At 43.9% G+C, this 24623-nt stretch overlaps 1 protein-coding gene across 1 annotated transcript in view; it reads right to left on the bottom strand.

The window, feature by feature from the left end:
• LAMB1 (laminin subunit beta 1) overlaps positions 1 to 24623 on the bottom strand; it is a 92635-nt gene that overhangs the window by 25980 nt on the left and 42032 nt on the right. The window contains exons 14-23 of the mRNA XM_075927255.1: positions 21420 to 21578; positions 20593 to 20723; positions 20248 to 20371; positions 19499 to 19703; positions 19193 to 19336; positions 18315 to 18546; positions 16711 to 16874; positions 15627 to 15851; positions 13662 to 13879; positions 12874 to 12970 (exon numbers count right to left, since the gene is read on the bottom strand). Of these exons, the coding sequence (XP_075783370.1) occupies positions 12874 to 12970; positions 13662 to 13879; positions 15627 to 15851; positions 16711 to 16874; positions 18315 to 18546; positions 19193 to 19336; positions 19499 to 19703; positions 20248 to 20371; positions 20593 to 20723; positions 21420 to 21578 (1699 nt within the window). The remainder of the gene's footprint in view (positions 1 to 12873; positions 12971 to 13661; positions 13880 to 15626; positions 15852 to 16710; positions 16875 to 18314; positions 18547 to 19192; positions 19337 to 19498; positions 19704 to 20247; positions 20372 to 20592; positions 20724 to 21419; positions 21579 to 24623) is intronic.

Genomic DNA, 24623 nt, shown 5'->3' on the forward strand with positions numbered 1-24623 from the left:
TCACATCTTTCAAAAATACTTCATAAATGTAACACATACAAATGGCCCATAAATTCATCAAGAACACAGTATTAGTATGTTCCACTGGTAGAATTGTAGGCTATTGTTAAAGTCCCTTCTGAAGCGTCCATATTCTTGCTCAACAGGCACTCCTGCTTGAAAATGAAACCGAAATAAAATAAAGCAGGTCCTCAGTACCAGTGGTTCTTAACAGGGGCACATGTTCCCACCCCGTGCCACCAGGTTATGTAGAGGTCTTCCAGGGGCACATCAACTCATCTAGATATTTGCCTAGTTTTACAAGCTGCATAAAAAGCACTAGTGAAGTCAGTGCAAATTAAAACTCCATACAATGACCTGCTTATACTTCTCTTTATGCTACACATGGAAATGAAGTGCAATATTTATATTCCAATTGATTTATTTTAGGATCTGGCAAATGTGAGAAAGTCAGCAATTTTGCATAATAGCATGCTGTGATATGTTTGTATGTTTACGTCCGATTTTGTAAGTAAGTTTTTAAGTGAGGAAAAGTTTGGCAGTATGCAAGACAAGACTCCTGAAAGGGGTATAATAATCTGGAAAGACTAAGAGCCACTCATCTATACTGCCTGCTTACATGCCATTACTTCAAAATATATCCTCAGTCCTTAACCATTAAAAAAAAATCTTAAAAGATTAAATCGCTTCATAAACAAAAACTGCTTTCTTATAGTGCAGTATAATAGCTACCAGCATACAGAAATGACTTCTGTTGCAAGCGAGTCAATTTGTCTGTACATTTTAGCAAAATGGTCCTTTTGTTCTCTGGATTGTACTCCAACAGAAGAGATTGTTTTACTTTACTTCAAAGCACTTCTTAAATATTCCCACAGCAATTTGCCATGGAATATATTCCCCACCAGCAAATCATCAGGATTCCATTTGAAGGAGGTCAGTTAACCCTTTCATCAACCATTACGCCTGGAAATAAGATACTATACAGGTCAATTATCCTAATTCTATTGTATGACTAACAAAAAGTAGAGTACATGACATGTATTTTCCACCTCAAAAAGTCCTAGATTATATTACATGCGAATTCAGCAAATCAGATCACGATTTTGTTTGCAGATTTAAAAAGCAATCAGTTACGAATTCTAATCTGTCTTCCCAACCAGATCACAGAAAGCAAGTAACACTACTGCATCGTCATTTACATGATCAAGTGCATCCAAACATGGTGCTCTACTTTGGAGATTTAAAGAAACAGTACAGGATATGAGAAAAAAAAGAGCTGAAATTAAGCATCTCTCAGACCCCAAACTTTCTCAGGATAAACCAATCTCTATGCTTTATCTATCAGCACAAACATGTGCTAGGGACAGCTAAAACAGAGTATCTAAGACGCCATTATCAACCATTGAACAGCTGACATCTATAGAATCTTCAGGGAATACATCCAACAGCACTTTTACACTTTCGCTATCTGTTATTTGTGATATTTTGTAACTCAAGTCACGAACTGCTACTAGGACTGCAACATTTATATGTGTGCTTTATCTAAGTGATACAATCTTAGTTTAGGAGAAAGTCAAGTAAAATCTACCCAAGGACTACTATAATGAGAAACAATAGAAACAAACAGCAGAGCTTTATTTCACTTTAAAAAAAATTGGGAGAGGGGGTATTTTTACATGCTTATGGGATTGTTTCTCCAGCTAGAGCCCACTTTGTGCTTCCTTTGTAGCAGAAACTGGAATATTTCTTGAATTCTCATACAGAATAAATCACCTGTTTACCTTGCTATTTAATTTAGCCACCACTTCACCTACACAACACTGCTTGATTATTATCATTTTAAATGCAAAATAATTATTTAAAAAGTCCTAATCCAAGGCTCCCTGCCACATCATTAACACAATAAAGTCCCTGCAGCATTAATCATTTTAACAGGAGCTCAGAGAGCCAGATACCTACAGAAACTCCTTTCCATTCTTTCATGATACTGTGGGGAAACAAACTTTCCATCTTCTGCAAAAATTCCATCACACAGTATGCTCAACATCTCACTGAATTTGAATTATTTCACACCAAGCAGGATGTGGGAACAAGTTCTCCAGTAATGGAGCCCTTAGAGAGGGGAAATTGAGCTCAGATCCCTCTACTGACCACAGCTGTGGCAGGGTTGCATGTTTAGGATAGGCCAGTCCCAATACATTTACAGCCAACACCTTTAAGCTCCACCCAGAATAGAAGTTGGAGTACTGGCATCATGTGCACCCTGTCAGATGTCCCACTCGTTAAGCAGCCTCCTGCTCTCTGCACCAGCTTTTTAAGGTGTCGCCCCATCCAGAGACTAAGCAACAGTGTAATGAAAGCACAGATGATAGTGCAGTGGTCACCAACCAGTAGATCAGGATCCACTGGTAGGTCTTGGAACTTTTGACAGGTTCTCCTGAGAGGTTTGGCCGGGAGGCTATCAAGTGCTGGCACTTCATCTGCTCCTCTCAGCACTGCTGTGCTGTTCCTGCCCTCTGCCTTGGGACCCCCTGCTTGTTGTGCAGGGCACAGGAAGAAGAAGAAGGAAAGTGCTGAGGTCAGGGTGTCCCTCCCCCTCATGTACCCCATTTCCACAGAGCCGGGGGAGTGAGGGGGCAGGGATAGAGAGAGTTTGCTGGCTGCTTTTGGGAGCGGTGCAGGGCCAAGGTAGGAGCCCCCTGCCTTAGCCCCCTGCACCACCACCCAGAAGCCACCTGTGGTAAGTGGTGTCCAGCTGGAGCCAGCATTCTGAACCTTGGCCCCAGTCCTGAATCCTTCCTGCACCCCAAACCTGTGCCCTACCCCTGATTCCTCCTGCACCCAAACTCCCTCCTAGAGCCTGAACCCCCTTCTGCACCACAACTCCCTGCCCCAGGCTCAGCTCAGATCTCCTCCCACATTCCAAATCCTTTAGCTCAAGATCAGTGTCTGCATCCCCCTCCCTCGCACCCTAGCCCTCTGCCCCCAGCCTGATAAAAGTGAGTGAGGATGGGGGAGGAAGGATGGAATGAATGGGGGGGGGGGGGGGTCAGAAGAGCTCAAAGAAGGGGTGGAAAGGAGGCAGGGCAAAGGTGTTTAGGTTTGAGGTGGATCCTGGATTGCATTTAAATTCGAAAAGTGATCTCATGTTTAAAAAGTTTGGAGACCACTGTGATAGTTGCATGGTCTGGGTCCAAAAGAAAAAGACTGCAACCTCCTACCCTCACACAGGACGTAATAGCCTGACTAGATTCATGCTGTCATATGATCAAACAGCAACTAGAGCGTTAAAAATCACCTCAACGCTAGAATTTATCGTCATTAATGATGGACATGCTCCCTCAGTCAAAGGGATTAATGTGGTATAATTATTTATCAGAAGTGGGATGGGGACACGCCAAACAAAATTTTAATCCTTTTTGAGTCAGGTAGCCTTCAGAAGTAGAACTTACTACCCACCTCTATCTGTGGGTATCAGCATAGCTGAAATTCTGACCCTGTAAGATATACCTCCAGAACATGGTCCCCAGCCAAGTAAACAGCTGAATCTCTGGGACTTAGAACCCTATTGATAAGCTGAAGAGGTAGCAGCCACTGTCACAGATTTTTAAATGGCACTTTACTGTCACTGTAGCTCAACAGTGTCTAGTTTACAAGATGAGGATACAGTATTGTTAGCTTAAAACCTAGTCATCTGATTTTCTGCAGGAAGAACAACAATCAGAGGGACACAAGAGTATTTCAGTGCATATCTAACTACTGGCAATCACTCGCAGAGGTCACTTGGGAGAGTAGGAATCCAAGGCTAATATGGCAAATCTGATGAGATGAGCACTGAAGACCCTTTTAAGCAAAAGTAAAGGTCATGAACTCACATGACTAGAAATCAAGGAAGAATGGCTCATTCTTCACTTTAAAACCACACAGATGCTGACATTACAGAGCTGTCTCTGGACTTCACATTTCTGCCCCAAACAGATTTATATACCATAACCAGCTATTATTACTAACTTCCTTTAAAACAAGTAAGTGATTGTTCACTTTTCACATGGTTTGGTGGAAGAAAGACAAGGTGGGTGGGTGGGAGGAAGAGTTGCAAATTAAAACATGGAAAACTATTTCTTTGCAGATTAGGATTAGTTACAAGAGGATGATCAAACATCTTCCTTAGTAAAAGGAAAGCAATACAGTGTTCAAAACTCTTATTATTAGCCAAAAATATGCACTCTAGCCTGAGCTGAGTCAGTAAATCTATTTTTTTTCCTGAGAAAAATTGTGGGGTCAGAAAAGCTCCCCTTTTAAAATTAGAGAGACAAAGTGAGTAAGGTCTTATTAGACCAACTCGTGGTCCAGTAAAAGCTTTTCGATCTTACACAGCAGGGGAGCTGGAACAATTTGTATAGTGGGGATGCTGAGAGCATTGATCCAAATTGCAAACCCTATATGTAATGGAAACCACTTCAAGCTGGGGATCGTGGTAGCTGCCCTCATCCCTAGTCCCAGCATCTATGATAACAGAGTTCTTACATTGCTTTAAGTTAGGATAAGAGGAAGCTGCATACCAAATGGTCCTAGCTCTTACCATTTAGGAGGAATTCTTGATCAAATAGACAAACTCTCTAAAAAGTGGTCACCAACCAGCAGATCAGGATTTACCAGTAGATCTTGGAGCCTCTGACAGGTGATCCTGCCTAGTTTGGCTGGGAGACTATCAAGTGCTGGCACTTCAACTGCCCCTCACCACAGTGCCCTGCTGCTCCCTGGGAGCCTCCTGCTTGTGCAAAGTGGGGGAAGACAGGCAAAGGGTGCTGATGTCACTGTGTCCCCCTCCCCAGTACCCCATCTTCACAGAGTAAGAAGGGGTGAGTCAAGTGCAGGGCCTCAGAGAAGGGGCAGGGCAGGGGTATTTGGGTTTGAGGTAGATCCTGGACTGATTTAAATTGATCACGGATTCAAACGGTGATCTTGTGCTTAAAAAGTTGGTGACCACTGCTCTAATATATATAGTAAGCTAGAAGGTGTTGGCATACATTACTTAAAAGCAGTTTCCTGGAACTCAACCATTGCATATTTGAGTATTTTAGGAACCGTGTGTATAGAAAGATGAATTAGAACTAAGACTGTTAGTGTGGAAGTTAAATAAGTAGTTAACCACAGGTAAAGACCCAGTTACTTCAATAGATATATTATAGTGACAGGCACACTAGAAATATCTAAAATAGAGGAAAGAACCTTCAGTCAAAATCCCTATTCTATTTTCAGCACTTGATAGCAATGGTACTCTCTCTTACACTAATTCAAGTAGCCACTGTCATGTTATTGGGTTGTAATAGGAAAATGCAGAGCAGTGTTGCACTCACTGTGTGTGTTTGCCACAAATTCTATGTAAAGTGGGCCATGTGAGATGTCTACTGAAAGCTTATGCTATGCTGATTCTGTCTATGCTGCTCATATACATGTATGAATTTTATATGTAAAGTTATGAATATGGGCTCTGTGCTTGTATTTTAAATGTGTTCTGTCTAGGAGACAACCGTAGGCGACAACCACCTATTGTGAGGGGTGGTTATTCAATGCTGCATGGACAATGGCTCTTAAGGGTTGCCATTTGACCCCTGAGGAGGGAATTTGGCCTCTTTCCTGAGAAGGACATACCCGGACACTCCAGGGTGGAGCCTAAAAAGAACATTGACTGGTTTGGTGATCATTTCATCAGCTCTATTTTGGGAGGCACCAGAACCCAGGAGAACAATGGACTTCCCTCTGCATGGGCAAAATTATAAAAGGATCTTGGGGATTCCTCCATTTTTGTCTTCACTCTTGCTCTCCATTCCAGAAGCATGTTGGCTAAGGACAGAGAGCTGGGAAGGAGCTCTGACCCATCCTAACATAAGATGTACTCCAGAGACTTTTAAGCTACTAGTTTTTAACATCTCTGCTAAGAGCCTTCATTGAGAACTTGGTGATTGATGTATGTAATGTATTCTCCTTAACAATCTTACTCTTAACCTTTTCTTTATTAATAAACCTTTAGATTTTAGGTTCTAAAGGACTGGCACAGCGTGCTCTTTTGGGTAGGAGCTGAAGTATAAATTGACCTGGGACTGTGGCTGGACTTTTGGGACTGGGAAAACTCGTTCAGAGTTGTTAAGATTGGTTTTACACAGGTGTGAAGTTATAAAGTGTGTGGTGCTGGTTGTGGCACAAGTAAAGCTGGAGCGTCTAAGGGGATTTATTTGTCCGTGAAACTTCTTGCAGGCCAGATTGGCAGCTTGAGTGCTGCGTGTGACTGGTTTAGTGCCTTATAGAGAAGGACCCCAGTCTGGTTCTGGTTCCAAGCGGCTGACTTGGGGACCCCTGGGGCAGAGCAGCTGGGGTCCTGCCGGGTTGGTCCCGCAGCGCCAAGGGGCAGCACTACGAGACCAACCCCGCAGCACCCCAGCTGCTCTGCCCCAGGCGTCCGGATTCAGCCTGCTGGTGAAACTGACGCTGCTGGTCAGTTTCAGCAGCGGCTGAATCCCGATGCCTGGGGCAAAGCAGCTGGGGTGCTGCCAGGTTGGTCCCGCAGCCCTGAGGGGCAGCGCTACGAGACCAACCCGGCAGCATCCCAGCTGCTCTGCTCCCGGCTTCCCCGATTCAGCTGCTGGTCAGTTTCAGCAGCAGCTCAATGGGGGAAGCCTGTCCGGCTGCCCCAGCACTTCCGGGTTCCTGATGGTGCCGGACCATCAGGAGTCCCGGAGCATTGGATGCCGGACTAATGGAGTTTTACTGTACTTTGCTTTCTCAGGGGTCATTGACTAATTGCCATCTATTATAGTTTTTTCTACAACTGTGATAGCAAGCAACAACCCATATATAACATGATAAACATTTGATAAATGTTACTGCAGAAATGCATGGTTCAAGATGTATATATGGAGTCTCACTAGAACCCAAATACTTCTCAGCAGTTCAGATTTTTCTCTAAACTCTTCATTTTTGGCTGAAGTCAGAGCAGCAGGAACCCTGCAGTTTGGTTGCTAGGGTTTGGAAATGCTCCAGCAAGTTTGCATTTGATAAAATCTGTAATCTTAACACTGCCTCAGTAAAGACTTTTGTGCATGTGTACACACACACAATTACATACAGTTCACAGATTAAACAAAAGCACAAGTGTTTCTAGTGGGGCTGTAGTACCAGTTACCTGATTCTAGACAGGACTGGAGGATAGAATTATATTTTAATTCAAGCAGAGAGAAAACCACCCCGTGCCCTGAGCAAGATCCTGAATGATGGACACACAATGCCTCAGCAGGGGTGCAAATCTTATCCCTATAATTTTCTAACTCAGCTTTTAGGCATAATATGCTAAGTACAACTGAATAAGCTAATATCTTTGGTTTTCTAGTTTTAAATTCCTTTTTACAAAAAAAATCTAGAGGACAAATCAAAAAACAAACCAATTTACAGTTTCGAGCAGAGTAATACAAAAGGTCCTCTCTGGATTTAGCTCCACCAATAGAATTCTTTTGAGCAATTAAAAAAAACTTCACAGAATTCTCTGACAATATGCCCAAACCGCCCACTTAGCCACTCAACACCAGCAATATTCCCTTCTCATGCATCCCATCTGGTGCAATCCCCTGGGTGAGGGAGGACATCTGGAATTTTTGGAGTCTCAGAATAGAGTTACTCTCAGATATAGAATTTCTTCTTGCCATGGAATGTGTAGCCAGGTCTGATGCCTAGGCTTTCCTTTCCAAAGAGCTGCAGCCTGTGTGTCAAAGGCGACACAAAGCTGTTTGTTGTAGGGTATAGGGAGAGCAGGAGATAATGGAAAGGTTCAAAGAGGCACATGACCACACCATGGGTCATCTCTGGGTCTAGAGCAGAGATTTGCGAACTGCGTGGGGCACACACCGTTTGGGGGGAGGGAAGGAAGGTGCAGAGAAATGTTCAGGGATGGGGATAAATAGCATTGCCAAGCAGTTCATGCTAGCCTCCCCATCCAGTGGGATTCAGGAAGGGAGCACCCCTTCACCTGACTGACCTCAGAGGGCCACCCAGCTGTATTAGATTGGGCAAGGGGTGCAACCAAAAAGTCAGAGAGGGAGGAGGAGACATGACCCTGCATGCCCTGCCTGTGCATCGCCTCTTCTTTGTCTCTCTCTCTTGGGCTATGTCTATACTGCACTGATTTTGTGCACGAAATATGCAAATAAGGCTAAGCGTGGAATATTGCCAAACCTCATTTGCATAATTAATGAGCACCCGCTTTTTGTGCAAGAGGCTTTTGGGCAAAAAGGAGCTGTCTACATGGCTCCTTTTTGCACAAAAATCCCCTCTTGCACAAGAGCCGTTCTTTCGCATTTTTTTCCCGGAAGAACGTTAGCCTCATTTCCATATTTCTTGCACAAAACAGGTGCAGTATAGACATAGCCTTAGTGTTGTTTGTAACAATGATGCCAGAAGCAAAACTACTCCATTTTGAATGAATGGGCTTGTTCCAGAGACCCTCTTCAATATCAATAAATGATCCATGATAATGCTCAGAAACAGAAAGCTGATTTAGAAGTATGATGGCCAAGGTTTTCACAAGTGACCGGTGATTTGGGAGACCTAATAAGAGATGTCTAAATGGTTCCAAAGAGGATGGAAAAAGGCTGTTCTCAGTAGTGACAGATAACAGAACAAAGAGCAAAGGCCTCAAGCTGCAATGGAAGAAGTATTAGGAAAAACTATTTCAGTAGGAGGGTGGTGAAGCACTGCAATGGGTTACCTGGGGAGGTGGTGGAATCTCCATCCCTAGAGGTTTTGAAGTCCTGGCTTGACAAAGCCTTGGCTGGGGTGGGTCCTGCTTTTGGCAGAGGGTTGGACTCCTGAGGTCTCTTCCAGCCCTATTATTCTATGGCTAGATCATTAGGAACATCAAGTGTGAACCCAGCCTCTGAAAAACAAGGCCCATTAAAGACTTTCCCACCCTGAATAGGAGGCGACTGAAATCTCTGCTGTCTACTGAAAATCTTGGCCTTAGTTTTTTTTAAACTTAAGATATTTTAAATTAAAGGATGCCATAGCAATGTGAACAAGAGATCTCCCCCCATTATTTCTCATGAACATTCACTCTTGCAGAGGCTTGAGAGCACAGTGTACTTAGGCTGATGTTGTAAAGTTTATATATGAAACTCTCATGGTTTACGTCTCAGACAAAAACCTTTTGCAGTAGCTGGATGAAGATCCAATTTCACAGACTTCCGTGGATGAGTATGATTGGTTGGGGGACGAGTGAACATGACCTTTGAAAAGGGAAATCATGCCTCACCAATCTACTAAAATTCTGTGAGGAGGGGGACAACAACATGTGGACACAGGTGATCCAGTGGATATAGTGGACTTCGATTTTCAGAAAGCTTTTGACATGGTTCCTCACCAAAGACTCTTAAGCAAATAAAGCAATTGTGGGATAAAATGGAATGCCCTAGAAAGGGTAGGAGTAAATGGCCAGTTTTCAGAATGGAAAGGGGTAAATCGTTGCATCTCCCAGGGTTCTACAGTGGGACCAGTGCTGTTCAACATATTCATAAGCAGGGCTTGCCAAACCGCGGCAAGCCCCGCTCGCCAGCCGCGCTATCCGGCGATCTGCGCGTGCGCAGATCACCCGAACCCAGCTCTTCCGGGTTGTAATCTATTCACCACAGGTGAGTAGATTACATAGTCTGTCGAGCCCTGTTCATAAGTGATCTGAAAAAAAGCGGTAAACACTGAGGTGGAAAAATCTGCAGAAGATACAAACTTCAAGATAGTTAAGTCTAAGATACAAAGATCTCACAAAACTCGGTAATGGGGCAACAAAGTGGCAAATGAAATTCAATGTTGATAAATACAAAGTAATGCACACTGGAAAACATAATCCCAACTATACATACAAAATGATGGGGTCTAAATTAGCTGTTACCTCTCAAGAAAAGAGATCTTGTAGTCATTGTGACCAGTTCTCTGCAAACATCTGCTCAATGTTCAGCAAAATAGCTAACAGAACATTAGGAATCAAGAGGAAAAGGATAGATCATAAGACTGAAAAAATAATAATGCCTGTATATAAATCCATGGTACACCCTCATTTTGAATAGCATATGCAGGTCTAGTCACACCAGCACTAAAACAATTTAAAAAAGTATAGAATAGCAACAAAAATAGTTAGAGATATAAAGCAGCTTCTGTCTGAGGAGAGATTAAAAATACTTTTTAGCTTGGAAAAGAGATAACTAAGAGGTGATATGATAGAGGGTTACAAAATCTTGACTGGTGTGGAAAAAGTAAATAAGGAAATGTTATTTACTCGTTCCCATAACACAAGAACTAGATGTCTCCCAATAACATTAACAGGTAGCACGCTTAAAACAAATAAAAGAAAATACTTCATACAACACAACGAACCTGTAAAACTGATAGCCATGGAATGTTGGGAAGGCCAAAACTAAAACAGAGTTCATAAAAAGAATTAGGTAAATTCACAAGGGATATAGCCAGTGTTCCCTCTAAGATTTTCCAATCATGAGCAGAGTGAGTTTTGGCTTGTGCACCAATATTGAGGTCATGTGTGCTGGTTTGGATGTGTGCCACAATGTCACCCAATTTATTAACACACACATGTTCCTGGCTGCCAGAGCAGACACTCCTTTCTCAGCCCCAGAGATTCACAGAAGGCAAGATAGTGAGAACAACTCCCTGGGCAGGCTGCTATTTCTACATCAGGACCTCTTGGGACTGGAAGGTGGTCATAGAACAAGTTACTACAGATTGGTCCCTGGCACAGAGAGCAGCTGAATTCTCAGGTGTGTCTTCAGCACAAAGTTAGGGTCATCCAAAGCAGGTTGGACCAGCCTTTGCATACTGATGAGCTGATATTTATGGCCTTTCAAAGACTATGTGGCTCACAAAAGCATGGATGCTTTCTGCTAGATGGGAAGGTGAAATTTTCTAGCTAAGCAAGTCTGCTGTGTCGTTATAAAACAAAGGGGGCAGAATTATTAGATGGCTAGAAAGTTTTTAAACTACCTTGTAAAAAGGTATTCTGAATAATATATTATCACATTTTCACTTGAGAGTCATTACAAAGCGGATTTTTCCCTGTTCAAAAGAGAGCAGGAATCAAGTGAAATTTCAGAAATGCTGGCACACAGCCAGGTTTTGCAGATGACATGTACTGATGAATTCCATCAATAAGCATTGATGGAGAGAGCGGATACCAGGAGACAATCACTGCCCTGAAGCATTATGAGATTGAAGGCACAGTGAGCAGCATTTAACCAGAGAAAATCATGCAGCCCTGGGGAAAGCAGTTAATATGCTAGTTTGCTCAGAAGAAATCACATACATGCCCTATCACCAAGGAATTTCAAGTGTTTTATCTTTATCCCTAACCAACTTCTGAATAGCTGAGACAACCACATCTGTTTAGGAATGGGATTCCAAGACACATCAGTTGAAAAGGATTTATTAAAACATCATAGCAAGTGCATTTTTCCCTGCAGGAAACATACCTTAATCTAATCTAGGAGGCTGCTGCAAACTCTCCTGGCCAAATCTCCTATGTAAACAGATCACAGACACAAGTTTGTTCTGGTCTGGACATCTGAAGTTTCTTTTCCTTATTAATAAACAGACTTGCTTATAATGGAGAGGCACACAGAACTCAATTTTCTAAACAACCTACTTAATTTGGCTCTGGCATTTTGCTGGTTGTAGCATACTGTCTGACTAGCTCAGTGCTCTATGCCTTTAAGCAGCTTGAAACAAAGAGAATAATCATTTGCTAAAGATTGAGTACTCAGTAAAATTTTTCAAAGTATACTAATACTCTAATGTTGTGTCTATCCTAGCAATTATGTTGGTAAAACCTTTGTCACTCAGGGGTATGAAACAGCTTTCCTTCTCTGAAGTAACATGAGTTTTAATGGCATAAGCATTTGTGTGCACAACGCTATGTTGAAGGAAGACACTTTCCCAACAGCATAACACAGAGCAACCTTACAATGGCACAGCTGTATCGATACAGCTGTGCCACTGTATCGTTTCTAGTGCAGACAAGTCCTAAGTAGCAGAAGAGGATGTATAGAGACTGAATAATCCATTAAATCAGTTTGTTAAATAGAAATCAAAAGTAAACATTTGAAAGATAAGCCAAATACATTTCTACATTGACTTACAAGCCCATAAATCCTGCTACTTTAAGTGTTCTCTTGGCACAGTAATTACTTGAGAATGTGGACTAATAGTTACAGTAAAAAAGGTTAAGCAATAGTTCCATTCAAATTAAATAGCTTTAATTCTAAAGACCAGTTCTTATTATAAATCTACCTTGCATACCAGGCTTCAGCTAAAATTGGGTCTGCACATCTTTACTAAGACAGCATGCCAGAGAGACTTACCAAACATGGACATGTTTCTTTATACCATTATGAATGCAAACATCACAAAGCTGCTGCCAAAGACAGAAAAAAAAAAAACCACAACACAAAAAATCCCTTACTTTTATTTATAATGCCTTAACTATTTGATATATTTTCCCCCTGTTGATCACTCTTTTCTGTTTGCAAAACATATGCAAAAAATTGCCAACGCATGCATATATATATATATATATGGAATTGTTGAAATTAGTGTACTTTTTTTCCTTCAGTGAGAATAAACATAATCAAAGTGGTCAGCATTGCTCTGGAGAATCAATAGCAGAGCCTGAAACATTCAGGGCAACATAATAAACAACTTTTACCTATATTGTCAGCTGGGACCCTTTAAAAGAAGATGAAAAGTAGTTTTAAGGGTTCCAGTCACTGGAAGTGTATATGGGCAATTAGAAACACACAAAGTGGACAGGGAAATTAGACTCACCTTGGCATGCCACATTGGGGTCACCCCAGAAAAACTCTTGGCACTCCCTGCAGGTGCGGCCTCCAAAGCCAGGCATGCACTGACACTGCCCAGTAAACTGTTAAAAACAGGAGAAAAGAAAGTGAATTGGTTTTCCTACCCGGAAAGGAACATCATCAGCAAAGTTCTTGAAGCTATTCCCAGCGGCCTGTGGGGAACACGCTTAGGTAGAGTTATTCTGATCTCACCATATATAGACAAGACTCAGCACCCAAGCTCACTCACAGAAAGCAACACAACAGGATACAGACTGAGGCTAAAGGATACAACCCCATTTAAGAAAATGATGCTTCCTATTTCTCTAGGCCTGATGTGACTTTCCTTGTTCACTCCAGTGTGGACTATCTAGCAGAACAAGATCTTTAGACCTGCATTATTAGGGCCAAACTTTCAAGGCCGCTGAGGCCCTAGAGAGCCCATCAACTTTAAAAATAGAGTTGGGGCACTCAGCACCTCTGACAGCCCAGCCTTCCTTGCTGTGTACGCACTGGGGAAATAAATATTTGGGGGTACAGAGAAAAGGCCTGTGCCTCTGGAGTTTGTCCATGAACTGCCATTTGTGTCATGATTTTCCCACAGCCCTAGCAGTCAAACAGCCTACTGAGAACACTGCTGCCTCCACCTCTGGAAGGCATGGTTTGCAATCTGATTTACAGAGCCACTGTACAGCTTTACTCTGAATACTGCCAATAACTATGCAGAGGAGTATTTTGCTGGATAAGACTAATGAGGCCCTAAGCATTTCCTACCTCATTACACGATGGCCCAAAGGAATGAGCAACATCACACTCGCACAGTTCACATCCAGTACCACTGGCCAGCCTCCATGTGTTTGGTGCACAGCGATCGCAGTTCTGGCCGGTCACATTGGGAAGGCACTGGCACTGACCAGTTGTTTTCTCACACTGACAGTCTTCTGAGTTGTTACAGTGCTCTCGCACTGTGCCCAGGTAATTACAGACGCACTCTGTAAGAGAAGAACAGGCCACCTGACTAACTGCACAACAACGCATTGAGTCCAAACCTAAACGTCGGTTACTGATGTGTTACTGATAGAAGGGATGGTTTCCTGGGCAACAACGTGATCCTATCGAAATGGGTAAAGTTACAAAGACATCCCTACCAGCATGTCCTGACATCTTAAGTTACTTAGATAACAGATGTTCTGGAAACCTAATGAGCCACCCTGGAAAGCCTGACCGGGTACATGTGCCATGGGGATCAGTGCAGTCCAACGTGGTAAACTGCCTTCTCATTAAAATGCCTCCGTTTTTTTCAGAATTTATGCTGCAAGTTATTAACCTTGCGAAGATGCAGACAGATCTTAAGAGTCTTGCTACATCTGTTTCCACATTAATTTGAGCAATAGTGTAACTAGGGCTTATTCCTGTGAAACACTCCTGTGATATGCTATACATATGCATTATAATAATAATATATGGAGATATATCTATCTCATAGAACTGGAAGGGATCTTGAGAGGTCATCAAGTCCAGTCCCCATAGCAGGACCAAGTACCATCCCTGACAGATTTTCCCCAGGCCTCTAAATGGCTCCCTCAAGGGCTGGGCTCACAATCCTATGTTTAACAAGCCAGTGCTCAAACCACTGAGCTAGCCTTTCCCCCAATTATATATTATTATATAATAAGTAGATACCGGGAGTCTTTAAAGCACAATTATACTCAAAAGTGAATTTTATCAGACTGGGGAACACCATGGGGTTCCAGGTTATTGTCTTCCACAAAGATGCACCCTCTTTACAAAGAGAAAGAGATAATTAGTTTCCAAGTGCCAGCCCTGCAAACTCAACCAAGATCTGCAAGTCAGGCTAGATTCTTTCTGGTTTACCCAGAACCACTAGAAACAGAAACTCTGCAACACTGCTCTCATTAAAAATGTGGGGAATGATATATGACCCAGAAAAGAACTCACCACCCTCTCTACCTCCCTCAAGGCGGTGTTTGCTCTGCTAACAGAAATAGTAAAACCTTTACTGTGACTAAGGTAAGCAGGCACTTCTCCAAGCCTATGCAACCAACACTCCCAGCTATCTCAGAGATACTACTGACTTCCTAAGAAAACTACAAACAAAAAGAAAAACACAGAATAGCACTCTGAAGTAAGAGATGCTCTTTAAACACACCACCATTATGTGACTATAAACACACTAAAGTTTATCATCCTTTCCTTCCGGGCTTTCAGGAACCCACTCCTGCTGTTCTTTAACATCCCAGGAATGTTCATGTAAACAAAATGCTAAGTCTTCAGGGCTTAAGAAGCAGCAGGAAATGGCCCTGCTTGATCTCTTGATCAGTGAAACAATGAATGCTAACTAAGCAGCCAGAAACTTCTTATTCCACAAAAGCCTCATCCTTTCAGTGGTTTGGACATGTAAATGCTAAGCATCTGGTCACACCCTGTTACCCTAAAGGGGCTCCTGTGGGCTGAAGGAATCACAATGAACACACGAAAAGCTGCAAACTCAATGTTTAGCCAGATGTAATTAGGTTTCTACCACCAGTTTAATCTGAAATGGTTCCAGGTAAATTAAAAATGCTTTTGTGTTATCTGCCATTCTCCATTCATATCCCAAGAACATCAGCAACCTTTACAGTTTATTACACTTAATGGTATTCTACAGTTTAATGCATGTAAATCAATTCTTGTCAGTGCTGTAGAAGTGGGAAATGAGATGTCCCCTTCCCCACTTACTTCTACAATCCTGTTTCAGTGCATGGCCATAGTACCCATGTTTACACAGGTGGCAGTGTTCTCCCTCTGTTTGATACAAACACTTCAGGCACTTTCCAGACTGCTTGTCACAGGCACCCGGGTCAGTCATGTCAATGTTGTTGTGACACTGGCAGGGTTGGCACACTCCACCTTGCTCTTCAGGGTCTCCAAAGAAACCAGAAGCACATTCATCACATCTGCTTCCTGTTTAAACCAAACCAACCCACGGAATTATTATTTCAGCCAGTTAACAAAAGTCGATAAACAGCAAGACAGTTTGATGGGAGACTGTAAGGTAGGTAGCTGAAAGAAAATACAATACTTGGCTGGGTCGCCACGTGTTAAGTTGAGTAAATTCATTGATTCCAATGGCACAGAGCCAATTTATAGCCAGGTAGGATACAGCTCCCTGCCATGGATTTTGTAATTTAGGACCCTGATTCAGGGAAGTACTTGCAACATGCTATTCAGAGCAGTACTTAAACATATGCTTAGCTTTAAGCCCATGCACTGATTTCAGTACCATCCTTAATAAGGATGCTTTGATGTGCTGGGGACTCAAATAACTTCTAGCATCATAAACATTCATTAAGATTTAGAGAGATTCAGACATTTTTGCAATGCAAGATGTTCTTCCCTAGCTTTTTCAAAGTGCCACTCCTACCTGCAGTATTTGTTTGCTGGCTGGGAGTGGTTCTTAGAACTTCATTGCAATAGAGGTGCTTCATAGACACACAAAATCAAGGATTTGCTCATTAAGGTGCTCACAGTTTAAATTAAACTGAACAGCAAATGGTAGGCGGGAGAATTTGGCAGATATAGGGATAATAGGGGTGGATAACTTCTCTCTCACTCCCACTGATTTTCCATTGAAAGATTACATGCCTTGCTTGCCAGAGACTAGCCCTGAATTGGTAAATAAAAACTGTAACACTTATAAATACTGGTACTGCAGTAGCTTCTGCCAGTACTTACACTGATGCTTTCTACCTTCCTTCTATGCATTCTCTCTCTGTAGCTAGGTTAAAACTCAGTAGACGCATTTAAAGCACATGATATTTACCTATATATCCCACATTACAGACACACACAACTTGCAGAGTATTAGGATCTTGATAACAGCTGCTGGCAAACTGACGCCCACTTTCTGGGCCATCTGGGCAAGGACAAGGCCGACAATGATCTCCAGATCCTAGGACAGGGTCTCCGTAATAGCCCCCAAGGCACCTGTATTAAGAAAAGGCTTGTGAGTGCACAGACAGATGCTATACTGATATTTCTTCTGAGGTCATTACCATAGCTTCCCATGACCGGTAGGATGAGGGAGATGGACTTAAATCTTTTATAGGTCTCCAATTGCTATTCACAGTATGAGTAATGCTATTGTGAAGAGGTTTGCTTTGGCTCATACCAACATTAAAAATACTCTGCCTTGCCCAACCAAACTTTTCCATCGCATAAGCAAGATCTTACTCCCTATCGTCACACTTTAAAACTGCCTTGGATAGGTGTTTAGGCACATTTACATGGAGAAATCGGTTTCATGTCTCTGCAACACACACTCCTGTGATAAGACAGGTACTGGTCTGGAGCAAAGATAGGAGCCATGCAAGTGCCCAGAAGTTGCTTATAGAGGATGGATTCATCTCTTTCCCTCAGAATGTGCTTTGGTCTCTATGACTGCAATCAGATCAGTGTCCAGGCAGCAATGGCAAGTTCTGCACCAGAGCCCAATGTTTGGCCACTAGTTGAGGGAACTCTACATAGAGACTTAAGTGATAATGTAGATATCTGAAACAGTCCTGGGTTTGTTTATCTCCTTACAACATGTGGACACTATGGGTATGTCTACACAGCAATGTTATTTCGAAATACTGTCGAGCTGGAGGACTTCTTACTCTGATTCCTGTAACCCTCATTGTACAAGGAGTAAGGGAAGTCAGAGGAAGAGGACTCTGTTTTGAAATAAGTACTGCGTAGACATTCCCAATTTCTAAATAAGCTACGCAATTGACATAGTTCAATTTGTGTGGCATATTTCGAGATAAGTCCTGCTGTGTAGACGCACCGTCTGAGAGGAATAAAGACGCTATCCATGGACATTGTCACTTTTTTCTCCTCATCCCGCCCTCCCGCCCCCCCAGCTTTTGTAACACAAGTCTTTGGACTTGTTCTGAACCCAGATAGTCCAATTTGATTGATCAAGACACTTCTTCATCCCTATTTTTGAATGCTGAAATCCAAGTAAGATGGGCATGTGATATTTGCATAGGGGGCCACTTCTCCTTTTATAAATAGGAGACATTAATTCTCCATCACGTAATAATGGTAGGGCATCTCAGTGCCCAATTGGAGTTGTGCACTAGATCATGCTAATTTCACTGACTTCAATGGGACTTCTTTGAGTAATGACTTGGGGATTAATAACAAGGAATCCTGTGGCACCTTAAAGACTAACAAGTTGATCAGGGCATAAACTTTCCAGCAGGCTGTGAAAGCTTTGCCATAATCAACTTGTTAGTCTTCAAGGTGCCAAAGGACTCCTCGGTCTTGCGGAAACAGACTAACACGGCTATCCGTCTGAGACTTTGGGATTGGGTGTTAGCTTTGCCTGAGGCAGTTCAGTGGACAACGTATCAGTAAATCAGCTCTAAGATGAGAGAATACCTTTCACAGTTGTGTCCCATGGTGGAATCGCGGCAATTCAAACATTCCCCAGTGTATGGGTCACAGTCATCCGTGTGGCCATTACATTGGCAAAGCTGACAGCTTGGAAACCCCCAGTATCCAGGTAAGCACCTATCACACTGACGGCCATATACTCCATGGAAACAGTGGCACTGGCCAGTCTCAGGATGACAGAAGGAACTGACAGAACCTTGCATGTGACAGTCACAAGCTAAATAAAATAAAAATGCAGGTAAAAAGCCATAATAGTTAGAAAACTTCTCTTCCTTTTTGCATCTATTACATCTTTGCCAGAGGCTACTGTGAAGGTCAAGACTATCATGGGGTTCAAAAAGAGTTAGATAAATTCATGGAGGTTAGGTCCATCAATGGCTATTAGCCAGGATGGGCAGAAACGGTGTCCTTAGCCTCTGTTTGCCAGAAGCTGGGATTGGGCAACGGGATAGATCACTTGATGATTATCTATTTTGTTCATTCCCTCTGGGACACCCGGCTATGGCCACTGTCAGAAGACAGGATACCGGGCTAGCTGGACTTTTGGTCTGACCCAGTATGGACATAATGTTTTTATGCAGCTGCAGCCTCTGGGTCTGGCTCTGCAGTCATTACACTGGCAGTGCTCCCACAGAATCTAATGAAAGGTTTGCCCCAATAAAAGCTAAAAGACCAGGTCCTACAATGGTAGTAGGATACAAAAGTTCAACAAAGTGGGGACTTTAAACTGGATTTCCTAGGTTATACTTAGATGCAGAGAACAACAACTTCATGTCAGAGAGTGTTAGAGATCAATATTCCCCGTTATTAGATTTGCCATGGCCTGAGTAGAATGGACATGCCGAGATTATGAATTAACATACGGGTGCATCCGTTAGGTCCAAACCCAAAGGTGCCAGGCGCACATCGGTCACATTTTCTTCCAACAACATTAGGTCGACACTGGCACTGTCCTCCATTAGGGTCACACACTGAACTGAATGAGCCTTGAGGATTACACTGGCAAGCTGAATAGTGAGAAGAGAACAGAATTTGGAAAACAGAACACCACAGCTCATCTGGGTTTGAGCATCATCATCCACAGACGCACCTCCACCCACTTCTTGGCAGCAACATTAACAGCTGGAAAACTGTAATTTACTCTGCAAGTCAATTAAAGTTGTACATACCTAATGCAGACTCATGTAGCAGTGCAGAGATGCTAAAAATAATATTCTTGCAGACATCAGTCATAGGGGTTTTCACAACGCTCCTACTGTTTTCCAGACATCGATATCTTTGAAATGTTTCCCAAGCGCTGTTGGTGATCACATCTTCACCTGAACCCCCCACCATGAATATGTCCAACGACTTGCAGTAAGGCATAAGAACAAGCTATGAAACAATTATAAAATGACCAAATGTTACCATTTATAATACCAGTCCGTTTTTGTCTAAACTAAATATTACTTCATTTTTTATTATGCTGGATTTTTAAAGTAAATCAAAAACAAACCCCCCCAGCAAAAACAAGAGCCTCTTAATTTTCCATAAGAAAAAAAAATCTAGCACCCACATAATGAATATTTAATGGAAAACATGGAAGCTCAGGTTTGATATTCATGATGTGCCTGCTTCACTTCTATAAATAAGTCTTTCCAAAGATCAAAACTAACTGTTCAGTACTTAGCACATTAGTGATCCTGTAATGTGTAACAAAGAATATATATCAGAAAAAAACCAAACTGTGCACATACTTTAAATCTGAAACTGTTTACAGTACTTGAAATGGTTATAAAAGTATGGCCAGGGAAGTGAATAGAACTTCCATTGACTTCAGTGAAATTTACATAGCAGCACCCAAATGGAATATACCACCCTTGGTCTTTTAAAGTTTTTAATTTTTCTTCAAAAACATTGGTAAAAAACTTGCACTTACAGAGTCAATGAGTGTGTATGGGCTTTCCAGCTCAGTATCGACGGAGGAATACTGTGTTAGCTCCAGACGAACAGTGTAATTCAGTCCCTTTTCAAAACACACTGGGCGTGGAAGGACTACATATCTGGATTGGAGACAGGATGTTTGGTTTTCATTTAAAATGCTGAATGCAATAACTCTTTTTAGAGGGGTCTATGGAATGTTCAAGAGAATATTCTGCCCCTTCTTGTTTGTTTTTTTAAGAATGAATATAAGTTTTGAAAAGAATATTTGAAAACTTGTGCAACCAAATTCTAAAATGTCTATCAACCCTGAAACAAACAAAACAGCAGCAGTTATACAGACCTTGAACCTGGTGATAATGATACATTCTGATTATCATCAAACTGAGGAACAGTATTACCACATCGGCTACTTGTAGGGATCTTGCCTGGGCGTGAAACAGTAATAACAGCTTTTTCCCAATGATCTGGTAACTGGAAAAATTAGGCAGCATTAACCAATGGATAAGTCATTAAACTTCTGATAGCAAAAGTACACGCGAGAATGAGAGCAAACAAGACGCATAAGTAACAATCACAATTTATGGCACCCCATTCCTGTAACCAGATATATGTGAACAACCTGGACTGAGCAGTTTATTTGACGGATTTTTCCTTCTTTTTGTTTGTGGACTAGCCACAAACAGATCGCGATTTTCTAAGAATGGTTGACATTTATTCCTGTGTTTACAATTATTCCATTAATATTTTATGTAAATTTATTTCAGTATATAGATCATTTGTGTGAGCTGTGCAATTAGTCTTCTACTGAAACATGGCATGGTTTCCACTCTCTTTATCAGTAGTGCTTGCTATGTTATGCCTAATTTATATTCTCAACTGGTATCAGTCATAATTTTTTAAATTATCCAGAAAGTACCATGCTTCCAAATGGCAAAACTACAATAAAATAATAAATAAATTGTGGTTGTGAGGCAAACAGTAGTGGTCAGATATGCAAAAAGCTTTTACACTAAGTTATTTGATGACAACAAGGATTATCTTCACACCAGTCAGCTCCTAGCATTCCACAGGCAAAACTCAAGCCTTGTTACATATTTCTACAACCCATTATCGCCTCTCAAGAGGTAACAACGTTGATAAACATGGATGTAAAGAATGGCCAGTTACCTGTGGTTCATAGCGAATCACAACTTCATACTCCATAGAATATGGAATATCGTCGATATAGAATTCCAGATATGCGCCTTCAGGGACTCTTACAAATCCTACTCCAGTCCAGGATGGGATACGATCGGGAGAATACTGGCGCTCTACTATACTCACTCCCTAAAGAAGAAGGGGAAGTTATTACAATACTGGGAGGAAGGAGGGGAGTAGCTAAAAAATACCTGTTCAGTGGTGAAAGCAAAAATCCACAAGTACAGAAACTCCATGGACTAACAAGTTATTTGTGTATTTGCATTTTCATGGTTGCTTAGTTTGTTATTAAAATCATATTATGGAGAAGACAAGAATATATGTCTCTTTATAAAAATAGAGACATATCTATACCTTGCCCTCGTTTGCAAATACAAAACCTTTTCTTTCATTGCACAGAGACTGAAAGAAGCTATTAGTGAACAGCTCTGTCAGTTTATTCATTATGTAATTTTAAGTTTAAAATACCATTGTGATGTAAACCATTGATCATATTTAAACATTGTCTTGCACAAAACACAAAGTCAATAAAATGCACTGCTGCAATCCAGAATGTAACTGCTGTAGTTTACTAGAGTTTCTCCATGGTGTATTAGTAATTCTTACAAGTTTCTGGTAATTGCTGAGCTCTCTCACTCCTGTTAACATTCAAAAAGGGCAATTAGTGTGATTACCTTGAAGCCTGTTTGACTAGAACTGGGCAACCCAAATCAGAAGTTAAGGGCTCATCTTAAAAACTGGAAACAGTCATCCAGAAAAAGGGGAGGCACTAAAACAGGTGTGGGGAATCTTTTTTAGGTCAGGGGCCACTGACCAACAGAAAAGTCGGGGGAGAGGGAATAACAAAACCTCTCTCAGATGTGGACCCCAACCCCCAAATGGAAAGGGCTGGATGAACTCTTCCAGGAGTCTGGTATTAGTGGATTTTATGATGCTCCCCCCCCCTGCAAGCTCTGGGGTGGGGCCAAAAAAGAAGGGTTCAGTGCATGGGACGAGGCTGCCAGAGAGCAGGTTAGGGTTGAGGTTGATGGGCCTGAGAAGGTGATGGGACAGGAGCAGGCTGGGTGTGAGGGTGCAGGATCTGGGCAGGAGGTGTAGGGTACAAGAGCAGAATGGGGGTGCAGGAGTGGGCTGCGAGGGCTGGTGCAGGGTCTGAGCATGTGGGATTGTGGGGGAGGGAGGGATGGGATACCTACCTGGCACATCTCCAAGGGGGACACAGGTGTTCTGTGCAGCTTTGCATGCTACAAGGAAGCGCTCCCTGCAGGGTCCCCCCCCCGGCCGTCAGTCTCATTGGCCGTAATTCCCAGGCAATGGAGATAAGGGGGCGGAGGGGTGGTGCCTGCAGGCAGCGTTCTCTACAGCAGGGGTGGGAACCACACATAAGTAAGAAGCAAATAAAAAAATAAAATCCTCAATGATGTGGCCTCCGACTCAGGAGAAGAAAGTGGGCGGGGCAGGGGTATTAGCATGGGTCCCCAGTGCTGGCAGGGGGGGAAACCTGGAGCCTCTAGGGCTGGATCCAGGCAAGCTGGGGATTGCATCTGGCCCCCAGGCCTTAGGTTCCACACCCCTGCTCTACAGTGTACAGAGCCACATGGAGCTGCTTCCTCCCTCCTGCCAGGTAGAGCCTGCAGGCCCAATCCAGTCCATGACCTGCTTTGATCAGGACAACGAAGTCTGGGGGAATTTCCCTCACAGCAACAGGGGCGGATATAGGGCAGGGCGAATGGGGCAGCCGCCCTGAGCCCCGCGCTTCAGAAAGCCCCGCGCATGCGCCGTGGCGTCACTGCGCATGCACTGTGGTAAAGGGGGGGCCCCACGGAATTATGCTGCCCGGGGCCCTGCAAAACAGTCATCTGCCCCTGCACAGCAATGTGAGCCGGCCAGTGTTGGAAGAACAGGGTCGACTGAACCCCTGTGTGACAGGCCGCCAGCGACTCGCACGGCAGACTGCCGGGGCCGTCGGGCTGCGGAAAGCGGTGGCGTGGCCCAAGCCCCTCCCACCAGCCCTGGCACGAGCAGGGGAAGCCGGCGGGGCCACGCTCAGCCTCCACAGCTGCACCGGCAGGGAACTGCTGGTCCCTCCCTGGGGGCCGCACTGGGCGGGGGCTGGGTGGAGCCATGCAGCCGAGTGGCTGCTGAGAACACCGGCACGCCGCCAGAAGGGGCGGAGCCCCAGGAGGCGTCTGGCATGGCGGGCCATTTTAAAAAGGCTCGCCACCACAGAGGGAGGGGGTCACCTCCTCGCAAAGAGGGAGGAGAACCCCCAAGCCCAAGACGGACCCCAAATGACACCGAGGCCGGCAGACGGCCCGGCCGCGGCCCTGGGGTTCCCGGGACAGCCACCGCAGCTTGCGGTCAACCAGCCCCGGCTCCAACGGGGACTGGACCCCTCCCCGCCGGCCTTGGAAGGAACGGCCCAGTAGGGATCGGACCCGGCAGAGGGAGTGGACCCGTGAGGGATCGCCGGAGCGACTCCAGACCCGGACTCCTGAACCAGGGTAGGCTCCGGGAAACAGGATGACAGTGCGAAAGTACCTGGGAAGGGAGGAAGAAGCCCGGGGCGGGACCCTTTTGGCGTCCGTGGGTAGACGGGTTACGGCAGGAGTGACCCCCGTCTACCGCATCGGGGCGTGAGCAAGCCCCGACGCTTAGGGCCCCGGGCTGGGACCCGGAGAGAGGGTGGGACCGGGTCCCCCTCCCTCGCCCCCGAGGAGCATTCAATCCTGGGCAGCGCTGGCTCAGGCATGCGATAGAACCAGGCGACAGCCAAACAAGAGGAGGCTGGACTGTGGGCTCAGGCCCCACCCCGCAGGGACAGGTGATAACTGCAGGGTCCGCTGACCCCCCCCCTCCCCTTCTGGGAGGGGGTGATCACACCCAATTGTCCGGGCTTACAAGCAGGGGCCCGAGACAGGATACTGGTGGAAAGAGGGCAAAGGGGTTCGCTGAGCCCCCCTCTCGCTCTGGGAGAGGGTGATCGCACCCCAAACCCCTCACACCCTGTAAGACTGAATGTTTGTTCCAAGCAGAGGCTGTTATGAACTTGTGACCAGGAAGTTGCTCCAGCCTCAGCTCAGAGCAAGCACCCAGTCACTTGGAGCAGGCGTGGCCAATCCGCGGCTCTTCCCCACCCCCCCGTCGGTGTGGTTTGCGAAGCCGCCCCCGAGG

This window comes from Pelodiscus sinensis, chromosome 1 (genome assembly GCF_049634645.1).
Source record: "Pelodiscus sinensis isolate JC-2024 chromosome 1, ASM4963464v1, whole genome shotgun sequence".
NCBI classification, from domain to species: domain Eukaryota; kingdom Metazoa; phylum Chordata; order Testudines; family Trionychidae; genus Pelodiscus; species Pelodiscus sinensis.